The following is a 13,253-nucleotide window of genomic DNA, read 5'->3' as shown; positions in this document are numbered from 1 at the left end:
CCATTATTACATCCAACAACAGAAGACCTCAATCGCTTAATAGGAGACATTCTTGTCTTCCCCTGCACCGGAGTCGACAACTGATGGCAGCTCACTCAGGGCAGGTCTAAGGTAAGACGGCCTTGTCAATCAACTATCGTGGGAGGGGCCTGTGCAGAACTACCTCATTCTGACAGGAATCTCAGAACAGCCTGATTTGAGAAAGGGGATTTTAAAATAGGGATTAAAAAAAAAAACACTGGGTGGATTTTTATTATTATAGGATGGATGTTTACACTCACTTTAAACACACATTTATGTTCAAACAACAACAAAAGTGAATTTTGCATCCGATGACCCCTTTAAGAAAAAAGCATTCCCTGAATATAAATATTTGTATTCGATTTAATGACAGTTGTCATGTTCTGAATGAAATTAATACAATTGTAGGCCTGTTTCCTGAAACCATTATTGCCTTTTTTGGTGGTCTTTACCTTTTAGATCAGTGGTTCTTAAAAGCCCCCTACTGTCCGACACAATATACAGTACAAAAGCCCCTCATATATAAGCTATTATATTTCCTCTGGTGTGCTCTGTTGCGATTATCACAAAGCTACGTGTTTTCAAACCTTTTATTAGCGAAAACCGAGAATGTCAATATTTTGAATGAGTTCACCACAATTATTTTTGATTCTAGAAATTTCAAGAACTTTGATAAAATGATAGTTGTTGTTATACAGAAATTACTTTTTAGCATTTTAATTAAGTATTTTAATTTAAATAAATTGCAATCATTAAGTCATCCTGAGGTCCTCTAGTGAGATCTGTGTTTATAACTACTGTTTTAAACACTCAGTATGAGCTTATAATCTTAAGGCAGTGTATTGAAATTTTCTTAACAAATTTTTTTTAATTTTTGTTAATTGATTCTTCCACCATTGTACATAAAAAAATTGCAGAATACAACTGTACAATGTCTATAGCCCACATTGCATTTTTGAAGTCTGCAATGCATGAGCATAGAGTACTTTGTAACATCAAGGCAAGGCAAGTTTATTTCATACACAATGGTAATTCAAAGTGCTTTACATAAAAGGAAGTAAAATAATCATTAAAAAAATCACAACAATAAAACAGGGAACTTAAAAACTTTTTAAATGATTTAGAAATTGATTTAAAATGAATTTAAAACGGTTAAAAATAGAAAATGTTTATACATAAAATACAGTGCAATAAGTTCGGACGTAGCACAGTGCTCATTCAATAAATGCTCAGCTAAACAGATGAGTCTTGAGTCTGCATTTAAATGTGACTAATGTTTTAGCACATCTGATCTCTTCTGGAAGCTGATTCCAACTGCTGGCGACGACCAATCGAGTGGTCTGTTAGGTTTATAATCAGTGAACGTATTTGCAATGTATTTAGGTCCTATGCCATTGAGTGATTTATAAACGAGTAAAAGTACTTTAAAATCAATCCTAAATATAACTGGAAGCCAGTGTAAGGACCTGAGGACTGGTGTGATATGCTCAGATTTTCTGGTTCTAGTCAGAATTCTGGCAGCAGCGTTCTGGATGAGCTGCAGCTGTCTAATGGTCTTCTTGGGAAGGCCGGTGAGGAGACCATTACAATAGTCCACCCTGCTGGTGATAAAGGCATGAACAAGTTTCTCCAAGTCTTGACTAGAAACAAAACCTCTAATTCTTGCAATGTTTTTGAGATGATTATGCATTCACCTTGAGAACTTAATCTTTGTTTCCAAATGCAATGACTTCAGTTTTCTCCTTGTTTAACTGAAGAAAGTTCTGGCACATCCAACTGTTAATTTCTTCAATGCATTGGCAGAGGGAGTCAATGGGGCTGTAGTCATTTGGAGATAAGGCTAGGTAAATCTGGGTGTCATCTGCATAGCTGTGATAGGCAATTTGGTTCTTTCTCATTATTTGACTTAGTGGGAGCATATACAGGCTAAACAGGAGCGGTGCAAGAATTGAGCCTTGTGGGACTCCACATGTATAGACGTCCACTTAGTCTTATGCTCTCCTATACTCACATAATAACCTCTCCCTTCTAAGTATGACCTGAACCATTTGAGTACCATCCCAGAAAGCCCAACCCACTTTTCAGACCAAATTTATTAATAAACTTCCACTTACTACAGAAAAATGTCTGGCAGAAAAAGGCTCCTTAAACACAGTCTCTCTAAAACAAGTACAAACGCTGAGCACTGAAATGTTATGTATGTCAGTTGTTGAAAGAAGGTTTCTTGGTATCTTTATTGGAGTTCTCCTTTATAGCTGCGTACTTCCTCTCAAACTGTGCCACATCAAACTTCCGTTTGCAGCCGGCATAATTCATAAAGCGAATTTTACCAAAGATGGGCCTCTCTGCCCAGCCCTGGTCATGGATGCCACAGACGGACCACATGCAGCCTGTGAAGTATATTAAAGAAAAATTTATTAATTTAATCAAGCACAAAAAAACGTTCAGTAAGAGGTCAGTATGTTTTGTTAATGTTTTTGAATGAAGTTTATTATCCTCACCAGGGCTGCATTTATTTGATCAAAAATACAGTAAAAACTGTAATAATGTGAAATATTATTACAATTTAAAATGACTGATCTGAATTTTCAGCATCATTACTCCAGTCTTCAGTTATTTAAAATTATTTTCAATGTTGAAAAAAATTGGGCTGCTTCATATTTTTTGTGGAAACTGTGATGCATTACTTTTCTGTGATGCATTGCTTTACTGTCCGGTTTGATTAATTCAATGCATCCTTGCTGAAAAAAAAAAGTATTAATTTCTTGACCCCAAAATTATATATATATATATATATATATATATATATATAGACATACATATGTATAGTTTAAAAAAAAAAAAATAATAATTAATCAAATTAATAATATACCTACAAAGCCTACTAAATACTACTACTTTAATAATTTATTGTAAGAATGTATTTGATCTGCTAGAGCAATCAAAACATTACGTTTCTCACCCACGTATCCGTTGGGATCGCAGCCGTCTAAAGACAAACGGTCATTCAGATATATAGCAATAGAGAGGGCTTCTTCAGGGGATGCAGTCCATTCCAGGATCTTCTTTGCCCAGTACATGCGCAGGAACCCATGCATCTTCCCTTCTAACACCAGCTGACGCTACAACACATTTTTAAATAATTTTAAAAACAAAAACAGCTTAACTAGAAGATGGAAATAACTTTTACTGTATCTTCTGATCATACTGCAAAAACATGATGTTCTTCGTCTGTATTTTTGTCATTTTCCAGTGCAAATTTCTAAAGATTCTTAAATCAAGATACATTGAGAAGCGCAATGACTGAAGATAAGTCATGTATTCTGAGAAACCGATCAAAATGAAGTGTGTTTACAATTAAAACATGAACAAATCGGCTGATGGGGTCAGAAAAAAAAAACTTAATTCAAAGGGAAAACAAGTTTTCATACCCTTTTGACAGATACCTGTTCTTGTTTCAAGCATAAACTCCATTTTGTTCAATTTCTCATACAACAAGGCTTTAATAATCTTCAATTTGCATCTCAAGTAAATGTATTACTTAAGGATGCATTACGATTTAAGGATGTTTAGATATTTGACCTAGAAAACTAGACAAAAATACTGATATTCATATTTATGTACTGATATATGTTTTCTGATATTTATTCTTTGCAGTGCATATATTTAATGTAATGAATGCAAGACTTCTGCTGCAATTTAAGACCTTTTTAAGACCTGCAGAAACCCTGTGTGTGATTAAAGCGACTGACACAGCGCTCACCTGAAATGTTGTCATAGTTGTGGTTGTAGAAGCAGAAGCTGTCAGCGAGCTCCCTGCGCACCACCAGTTCCTCAATAAAAGACGCCACGGACTCGCTGGCATTCTTTTCTCGTTTGACCTGCTTCACGACACGCTGAGCAGACAACTGACCTTCAAAAGAAAACATATCAACTATTACGACCTCTAAACTACATCTATACGAAAATGGATGGTGTAATGTTGTTCTAAACCTGCAGGACTTTCTTTCTTTAGTAGATCACAAAAGTTTTTTTTTGTCAATACAACAATGATGTTTTGAACCCCATTGATTTTTATTGCATGAACAACAACAACAAAAACCCAACTAAGCCAGAGTGCAAACTGACCGGTGTGGATCCAGGGGGAGAGATGGCTGAGGGCATCACAGTTGGGATTGTTCCTGTGAGTGGCAAAGAGACGCAGTCGTTGCTCAATGAAGGACTCCAGCATGGCCATGCCACCACAGGAGCCAGGCTGAGCCCAGTCCACCTCTCCAACACAGCAGTCCACCTCAAGAGACGACAGCACCTCCTCCCAATCTACTGGCTGAAAGACTTCAAGATTTCAAAATGAAGAAGATGGGAAAACACCCCATTATGTAGATCCAGGGTTTCAAGTCATAATGCATTTGAGAATGCAAACAATAATAATAATAAAAAGCCAACAAACAGCAAATGTACTTCATAGATTACAACAGGCAAGTCGTGATCAGCTAAGGACAAAAAAGAAGAAAAACCTGTTTTTCCCCCCACATTCAATATGACTATACAACAGATAAAAAGAGTATTAAATAATAATAATAACAAATGTGACCCTGGAGCACAAAACCAGTCGTAAGTGTCAATTTTTGGAAATTCAGATTTATGCACCATCTGAAAGCTGAATAAATAAGCTGTCCATTGATGTATGGTTTGTTAGGATCGGACAATATTTGGTCGAGATACAACTATTTGAAAATCTGGAATCTGAGGGTGCAAAAAAATCTAAATATTGAGAAAATCACCTTTAAAGTTGTCCAAATGAAGTTCTTAGCAATGCATATTACTAATCAAAACTGAAGTTTTGATATATTTACGGTAGGAAATTTACAAAATATCTACATGGAACATGATCTTTACTTAATATTCTAGTGATTTTTGGCATAAAAGAAATATCTATAATTTTGACCCATATACAATGTATTGTTGGCTATTGCTACAAATATACCCCAGCGGCTTAACACTGCTTTTGTGCTGCAGGGTCACAAATATTACAAATATATATATTTTAAATATATATCTTTATTGTTGTTGTTATTGCTACAATTATTATAAACAGCTATTTCATTAATTATAATAATTATTAACAATAAATAACAAATATTATTATTATTACATTTTATTATTTTATTCTGTATTTTAAATCAGGGTTTCTGCAGCATTTTTAAGCTCAAATTTAAGACCCTTTTAAGACCTTCACAAATAAAATTAATACCCTATGAGCGGGGTAGGGCAATGCCTATAGTACCATATTAAACTGTAAAATTGCTGTAAAAAGCATAATTTACAGTTCAGATACAAGTTTTCACAAAAACAAAAAGTTTTATAAAATTATAAACTTTATATTTCAGCCTTTAAACCATTTTTAAGAAAATGGATGAGTCAAAAGAATTAATTACTATATTAATTTAAATAATTATTAACAATTATTATATCAATTAAATAACATAAATTAGGGGTGTGCGATATTGAAAAAAAATGATATCTCGATAATTTACAGAGATTTTATCGATAACGATAATTAGACAATATTTTGCTGAATGTGTTATTGTGCTGATATATTATCTCTAATTGTGCTGACAGCTGACTCCTGAATTTTTTTGAATATGAATTCTTCATATTCTGTGTGGTCAGTTCACAGCGGTGATAGAAATGAATAATTTCCAACTAGTTTTATGGGGCATTTTTACCTTTAAGCCATTTCTTTCTAAAAGTGTGCACCATCTTTTGAGTCAAATTCTTGCATTTGGGCTGTTACCAAGCAAATTAAACCAGTTTCAACAAAATTGATCTTTGCAATGCAGAGGAAACACAGAAGCTGCATTAGAAGTGTCATTTAGATGCATTTACACACTGTTTAATGCAGCTCTGAGGGGCATTAAATACTTTAACCTGCTATTACAAATGCATAAATAATGTTTTGATATTTTAAACATAAAACATTGAAAACTGATGTTTGAAATTATTTTAAAAATGAAAAGGTACCTTAAATGTGAAATTAAACCCGCCAGTAGGTGGCAGCAAGTCACTGTTAAGTGAGTCATTGCGACTGAACCGAATCATTTAAACGAGTGATTCATTCAGGAACGAAACACCGTCATGTTGCTCAGAGACACAAAACAGCGCTGTGGCTGTGTTTGGAATGATTTTTGTTGGCGAAATAGAGCAAAAACAGGCAATATGGTGTCTAAAACGTAAAGTCTCTTAATATTAACTTCTTGTTTATTGAACTGTTGTATAAAATCTGACTTCTGGAGAAAAAAAACGGCACTTTTCGTATGATATTAACTATATGAAAGGATATAAATATATACATTTTCTGCCCCATATCTTGAATTATGTGATCATTCTAAATGCATTTTAATAGACTGATTCATGCAGGGAAAGAACGCAATATAAATGCGCACGCGCACTAGTCTAACCTGCTAGACTTCATCATCTAATGTAGTATGTGTGCATTCTGTAGGTGTTTTGTTTGCTTTTCGCGATATACTTGACAATATCAAATTGCACATCGTTAAAACAACAATTACGATATTATCGCAGACCATACATATCGCACACTCCTATTCTGTTTCGATTTTTATAATGCATTGTCTTCTTATCCATCCACCAGTTCACATTTAAAGCTCTGCGTGTTTGCAGGGTAAAAACATGGGTCGATTTTTGCATTGGTCTGAACTCTGAACAAAACATCAGTTTTATTGAAAATGCTCATTCATTCTCTGCCAGCAGGTGGAGCGTTTGGTAGAAATATAACTGTTTCCCCGATAATGCTGTACACAAAGCAGCAGCACCGGACTTTGAACCTACAGTGCTTGTGTTTATTTCATGAAATCATAGCCTTTTGACGTTTAATCGTCACATTCAGCCATATCGCAATTCTGGTCTTTCCGTCCCCAAATTTAAGACCTCTTGAAATCCTAATTAAGACTTTCTTGTACAATTTAAGTCTTTTTAAGGTCTTAAATTTGATACAACTAAATTTAAGACTTTTTTAAGACCCGCGGAAAGCCTGTTAAATGTATTAAATACATGCATTTTAAATATATTTGAAAACGCAGCCATTTTTCATCGGATTTACACAATAAATGTGGGGCATGTTTCAGGTTGGAAAAAATCGGATATCCATATAAATAATGGGAAAAAAACAACTACTGTAAAATCCTTGATCAAACCTCTGCTGCACGAGAAGCGGAGTGTGGGTGAGTGTCCACAAGAGGAATCTCTGTGAGGAATTCTGGCAGAAGTTTAGTGATTTTGCCCCGTATAGTCCTGGCTCCATATTCCAGCTTCTCAGACGCTTCCCAGCAAGGCACCACGTTATGTGCATCAACCTTGATTCAGAGCGGCAGGAAAATGTAACACGGTTACAAATCAATACACACTGTCAGAAATTAGCAATAGTGATGAAATGACATGCAAGAAGAACTGAGCAAGTGCACAGACAAATAATGACTAACACACCTGAATGAAGGGGACGTCAGCCGGAAGGTGTTTCTTAACAGTCTCAATCCACTGGAGAGGGATTCTGAGAGGGTTTAAGTCAGTGACAACTGCTCCAAACGTCCACTTCTTATAAGCTTGCCAGATTCTGTCCAGGTTCTCCTGACAGCAGATGGAACTGAATATCCAAGCTTTTGCATTCCTGTAACAAGAGACATTTTATTAAAATATCACACATTAAATGTCCCTGCAGTGCAGCCCCAGCCAATCAAAATCACTGGTTGGTCTAATTCTGTAGCTCAGTCTAACTAATAATTAGCAAAAGCTGGTTTGTTTGTGTGCAGGAGACACATCAAACACTCCATGACGGACACAATGATGTCTCTAATTTAAGTCGAGATGTAATATTTCTGTACCTTTGCCACTTCTCGCAGTCTTTTTAGCATAAAGGCGTACTGTCTGTTATCTGCAACAAAAAAAGTACTGTCTTGTATCTGCAACACAAACAGCACCAATGCACACTATCATTCAAAAGTCTGTGGTCAGCAAGACTTTTTTTTTAAAGAAATTAATACTTGTATTCAGCAAGGATGCATTAAATTGATCAAAAAGCGCAGTAAGGTGTTCTAGTGTTATTATTTTTTAATTCAATACTTATTGTAATTAAAAGGGTTATTATTCAGTATTTCCATGAATTAGATTTCAGACATCTTCACTTTTAAACCTATCAAAACCCATAAGATGATTAATTGAAATCATTCAATTTGAATTCATAGTGTTCAATTCAAATATTATTTATATGCCTGTATATGTCAAGGAATAAATGTACCTTTCAGATGAATCTCTTGTACTGTGTTTCTGCTTTGTCTGAAGTTATTCAACCATTCAACTAAACTGTAAAAATTTATTTTTATGTAGAATAGTTGATTTAGTATTTTACATTAATGACACTTTAATTATATATATAAATATTCATAAAAAAGTTTTTTTTTAAAGTAATTTTACAGTTTTGTTTTATAACAACTATATCCTCATGAGAACTAGAAAAAAAACGTTTTGTGAATTACATTAAATTGGTCAAAGTTATTAAAAAAATAAAAAGGTAATGAAAAGGCATGCATAAGCAAAAACAATGTTTTTGGGGTTTTTTATTCACCAAACAGTTTTTAGGTTTCAGGCTATTTTAGCCAAACTTTGTACAAAGATGATTCTCAACTATGTTATGAAAGATATAACAGAATGATTTGATAAACTATTTTACTTTATGGAATATGTGCGTAAAATGTCCATAAATTGGTATCCCCATTCTATACAATGTATTTATACATTGCATCTAATTTGCATATTAATGTGTTCTTAGGACAAACCATAATGAAAAAGAAGTGTAATAATGGGTGTAATAACTTGGCAACATTTTCATAAGATTATATCATATTTCATAGGAATATTGATCTATAATTTCTTTCCCTATTTACTTGTTGTGTCTCCCCAAAATGCCTGATTAACATGATGTTTGTCCTGCTGTCCTCAACAGAAGACATGCATGAAAATGATGCCCTGCTTTGTAACAAAAAGACAAATTCCAATTTGAAACCCCATAACGTTTTTCTGAGATGTTTATTTACAACAAACAATTTGAAAATTAGTCCGATTTAAATGATAATTTCAAAACTTTAGCATATTTCCCTAAGAGTGCTCAATTTGATAATTCTGTCAAATATCAGTCATATTTAAAGACCAAGGAGAGGGAGCGTTTATGATCAAACCTCCAAACATTTGATATCTCTAAAAAGCTCTGAATGTGCTCTGTACAAACTGTGGCATGTAGGGTCTGTGCCTGGGTCCCAGGAGAATATAAGCAAATGTTTCTAATTATTTCCTATAATAACACATTGGCTGACCCTTACGAAAAATAAGTTTATTCAAGTGTGCTATTCGTGTACTTATTTTAAACAAAAAAATAGGAAAGTATGCTTTTAGTCTACATTTTATGTACTTCTCAGCAATGGGCTTTATGTACTTCTCAGAAATATACTTATAATGACATTTAAGTATACTTGACTTATACTTAGAAAAAGTCTAAATATATCTGAGCTATACTTGTGCTCCTAGAATCTGTGTTTTCATACTGTTGGGGGCGCTTGTACACATCTTCTGTACAGAATTCCCAAAAAACACAAGTGAAGAAGAAACCGAAACAACAGATGCTTCCACATGTATTCTAACACGATAATCAGACATAAAACAGCATCAAAACTGTGTAACATTATGCAATAAAATGTTGACCCATGAATAGGTAATGACTGTCAAGCTTTGGGGTGTTGATCGACTCCATCTACATTTTGATTATCGTTCTGAATCCAATTCATAGTCTTTTTTCAGCTTTTTTGTTCAAAATGTTGTTTATTTCTTTATTTTTTATTTATGAAACTTATCCACATTCAAGTGTTTAAAAAAAAGAATGCATGAAGCTAGAATAAAATGTTTTTGTTTACAAGCAGATACCCTGTTCTTTTGATGTTTATATGTTCAGATATTCATGTAACAAAATATATACAAATTAATACCTAAATAGGGACATAGTAGTATACTTAAAGTATGATGTAAAGTTCACTTAAAGAAAACTAACTTTTTTTTAGGATTACTGATAAACTAATGTACTTTGATTTGTATTACCGTAGTTATCTATTTTAGTTTTAGTTACAGTTGTAGTAATGTTGTCATTTTATGAGTTTTTTATTATGTCTATATAGGCTTTTTATTAAGTTTTAGTTGTAAGTATACCTATAAGTTCACTTTTAGTATAGTTGCAATACAAGCTAAAAATGTTGATGTAAACTAGTTGTGTACTTAAAGCTTACTACTGTTATACTTAAAAGTATACTTTTATATACTAGAAAGTGGGCCAATTTAGTCCCAAGGAGTATTGAAATAGTACACTTACAAGTATACTACTAGTACACTGATATTTGTATACTTACTACATGAAGTATACTTAAAATACACTTGAAGTATGCTACTTTTTGGCAAGGGGATGCATCATCATCTTTCTCTATATACTTTACCTTGGACTCTGTGGTCGCGGGACATCCAGTAGAGCAGTGAATCTCAACCTTTTGGCGTACCGGACCCCAGTCCAATTCAGAACCATCCTCAAGGACCCCCAGAACAAAATGGACTCGTATCATTTGTGTCTTTGTGAGGACCAAATGCAGTCAAGTATAATTCAAGTTAGCTGACTTGTCCAGTATTTGGCCATATCATCAGCTATATTGGATTTTTCTTTCATGGGAACATGTCATGTCAAAATATACAATTTATGCAAAAATTCATACTTTATATGGACCCCCTGGCCTTACGTCAAGGACCACTAGGGGTCCACGGACCCCTGGTTGAGAAGCACTGCAGTAGAGGACCCCATCAGAGCCCTGTTTGATTTTCTGGGTGTTTGGAGTCGCTTTTTGTGTAACTCGCATCCCTGCGGTGCTCTGCGGTGCTCTGCGGTGCTCGGTCACTTCCTTCAGCAGCCAGCCGGACTCTCTCGCTCTTCCTCCGGCTAGCTTCGGCTGTTTCCCAGCGGCGCTGTCCGGTGGCTCTCTCTGGCGCTTCAGGTTGCGCTTGTTTGCAGACATACTGCTGTAATGTAGAAGTGTGTTTGGGTCGCTGATGGCACGGAGTAGCGCCCTTCTGCTGTATATGATGTACAAGCTCGTAGAAAACAACCTGGACGTAATTGTTATATGTCGAAAGTATTGCTAAATTTTACGATTGGTGCAAAATCTGAGTAAATTCGTTTCTTGAAACTACATTTCCCAAGAGCCTCAGCGCGAAGTGCGTAAATGAGCGCATGCGCAGACGCTGTGAGCGCTCAACGAAAGCTGGCTAGTTGTGTTATCGCTGTCGTTTGAGTTGTTAGACCTTTGCTTCTTCATTTCTAACACAGCGCGAACTGCAAAATGAGCAAATCGAGTTTTAAATCGGTTGGCGGTGGAAGTACAGATGGACTTGATAAGGTTGACATGTCTTTAGGTAACGCCACAGATAAAACTAGCCGAATGTGTGTAACGTTAGCTGATTAGCATTCTGACATTTTACATGCTATTTGTCATAGTTTGAGTCGATGTAAACATTGCAGCAATCGCTTTGTGTCGTTACACACACACACACACACACACACACATATATATATATATATATATACACACACACATTTTATTGATTGGTAAACGCGTTTAAAGTGATATCTTGACTGCGTTTCCTGAGTATCACTTATTTCCCGAATATTATTTATTTAAGCAGAATGCTAATTAACGTGTTTTCAATGAACATTTCAGGAGTTTTATTTATCTGAACTGTTTTTTGTTTAATGTGCTTAATGTTATTTTTGTGTTTAATTGAACAACACCTCACTTTGTGTGAGGTGACCAGTGTAGTTTAATTGGATCAGATTTATTGCATTCTTATTTTATAGATGATATTATCCGGCTGAATAAGAAGCAGAATCAACTCCAGGCCCAGAAGTCAAAGCACAGACTTCCGGTGAAAGGTCGCTTCACCCAAGGGAAGAAAACTGGGCCAAGAGCAGGAATGCCACCTAAAAGAGGTCAGAATGTGACATTTTCTTCTTTTTGTCACATTCATTTTGTGCAGAGTCCATCAAAGTTGATGTTTCCTCCTTTAAAGGGATCATATAAATTAGATTGTATAATTTTGAAATTTGAAGCAAAAACAGAATGGTTTCACTTCAGTTTTATGAAACCATAAATGAAAACATCTGCATGAAACCGAAACAACAGAGACGAGCTGAACGAGACGCAGATGCACTCTCTGCCAGCAGGTGGCGCGTAAATCGTTTCCTGGTTTCCGCTGTAAACAAAGCAATATATATATATATATATATATATATATATATATACAACTTTTTAAAATATTAAGATAAATTGAGAGTGGTTGCTATGTGCAGTGCCTTATGAAAGTACACATGAAAAACGTGGTGCAAAAGAAGCCACAGCTCAAGTCCAAGTGAAAGCATGATTTTGCCAAAAATTCTAAATTATGTACTCTACAATTCAGGTTTTAGGTTAGTCAGTTTAAAATTTCAAATTAAAGGCAGCCTTGAAAACATTAAAAGAGTAATGTTGAAATATTACTATTTAAAATAGTTGTTTTAATATATATTAAAATGTAATTTATTCCTGTGATGCAAAGCTGTATTTTCAGCATCATTACTCCAGTCTTCAGTGTCACATGATCCTTCAGATATCATTCTAATATACTGATTTGCTGCTCAAATATGTCTTATTATTATTATTATTATTATCAATGTTAAAAATAGTTGTAGAGCTTAATATTTTTGTGGAGACTGATATTTTTTTCAGGGTTCTTTGATAAAGAGAAAGTTAAAAAGAACAGCATTTATTTGAAATAGAAATCTTTTGTAACATTATAAATGGTGGCATCATGATGACATAATTTCTTGTTATTTTATTTATTCGTTTGTTTTTATTTTTTTAAGTTGTCTCTGTGAAAACGTTTGCCTTTTGTTGTTCATCTGTTCTCTACAGGAATGCTCCGACTGCTCAGCAAACACAGAGAGAAGCACGGCAGGCCACCTTTCTTTCCAGAAGAGGACTCAAAGTAAGAAGCTAGAGTTCACACACATATGTGTGAAGCACAGAAGTTGTTAGCACCCCCCCCCCCCCAAAAAAAAACTTTTTTTGCCTGCACAAAACAAGGGCGCACTTTGC

General features: G+C 34.7%; 1 protein-coding gene and 1 pseudogene across 1 annotated transcript in view; one reads left to right on the top strand and one right to left on the bottom strand.

The window, feature by feature from the left end:
* Positions 1 to 2,223: 2,223 nt before the first annotated feature.
* On the bottom strand, positions 2,224 to 11,138 carry LOC107559351 (deoxyribodipyrimidine photo-lyase-like; annotated as a pseudogene).
* A 1,423-nt stretch (positions 11,139 to 12,561) lies between these two features.
* Positions 12,562 to 13,253, top strand: part of LOC107559350 (UAP56-interacting factor-like) — a 4,418-nt gene continuing 3,726 nt past the window's right edge. The window contains exons 1-2 of the mRNA XM_016243134.1: positions 12,562 to 12,586; positions 13,022 to 13,143. Of these exons, the coding sequence (XP_016098620.1) occupies positions 12,562 to 12,586; positions 13,022 to 13,143 (147 nt within the window). The remainder of the gene's footprint in view (positions 12,587 to 13,021; positions 13,144 to 13,253) is intronic.

The sequence above is a fragment of the Sinocyclocheilus grahami genome, unplaced genomic scaffold (genome assembly GCF_001515645.1).
Source record: "Sinocyclocheilus grahami isolate Dianchi unplaced genomic scaffold, SAMN03320097.WGS_v1.1 scaffold682.1, whole genome shotgun sequence".
Lineage (NCBI taxonomy): Eukaryota > Metazoa > Chordata > Actinopteri > Cypriniformes > Cyprinidae > Sinocyclocheilus > Sinocyclocheilus grahami.
This window is presented reverse-complemented; position numbering and strand designations above follow the sequence as displayed.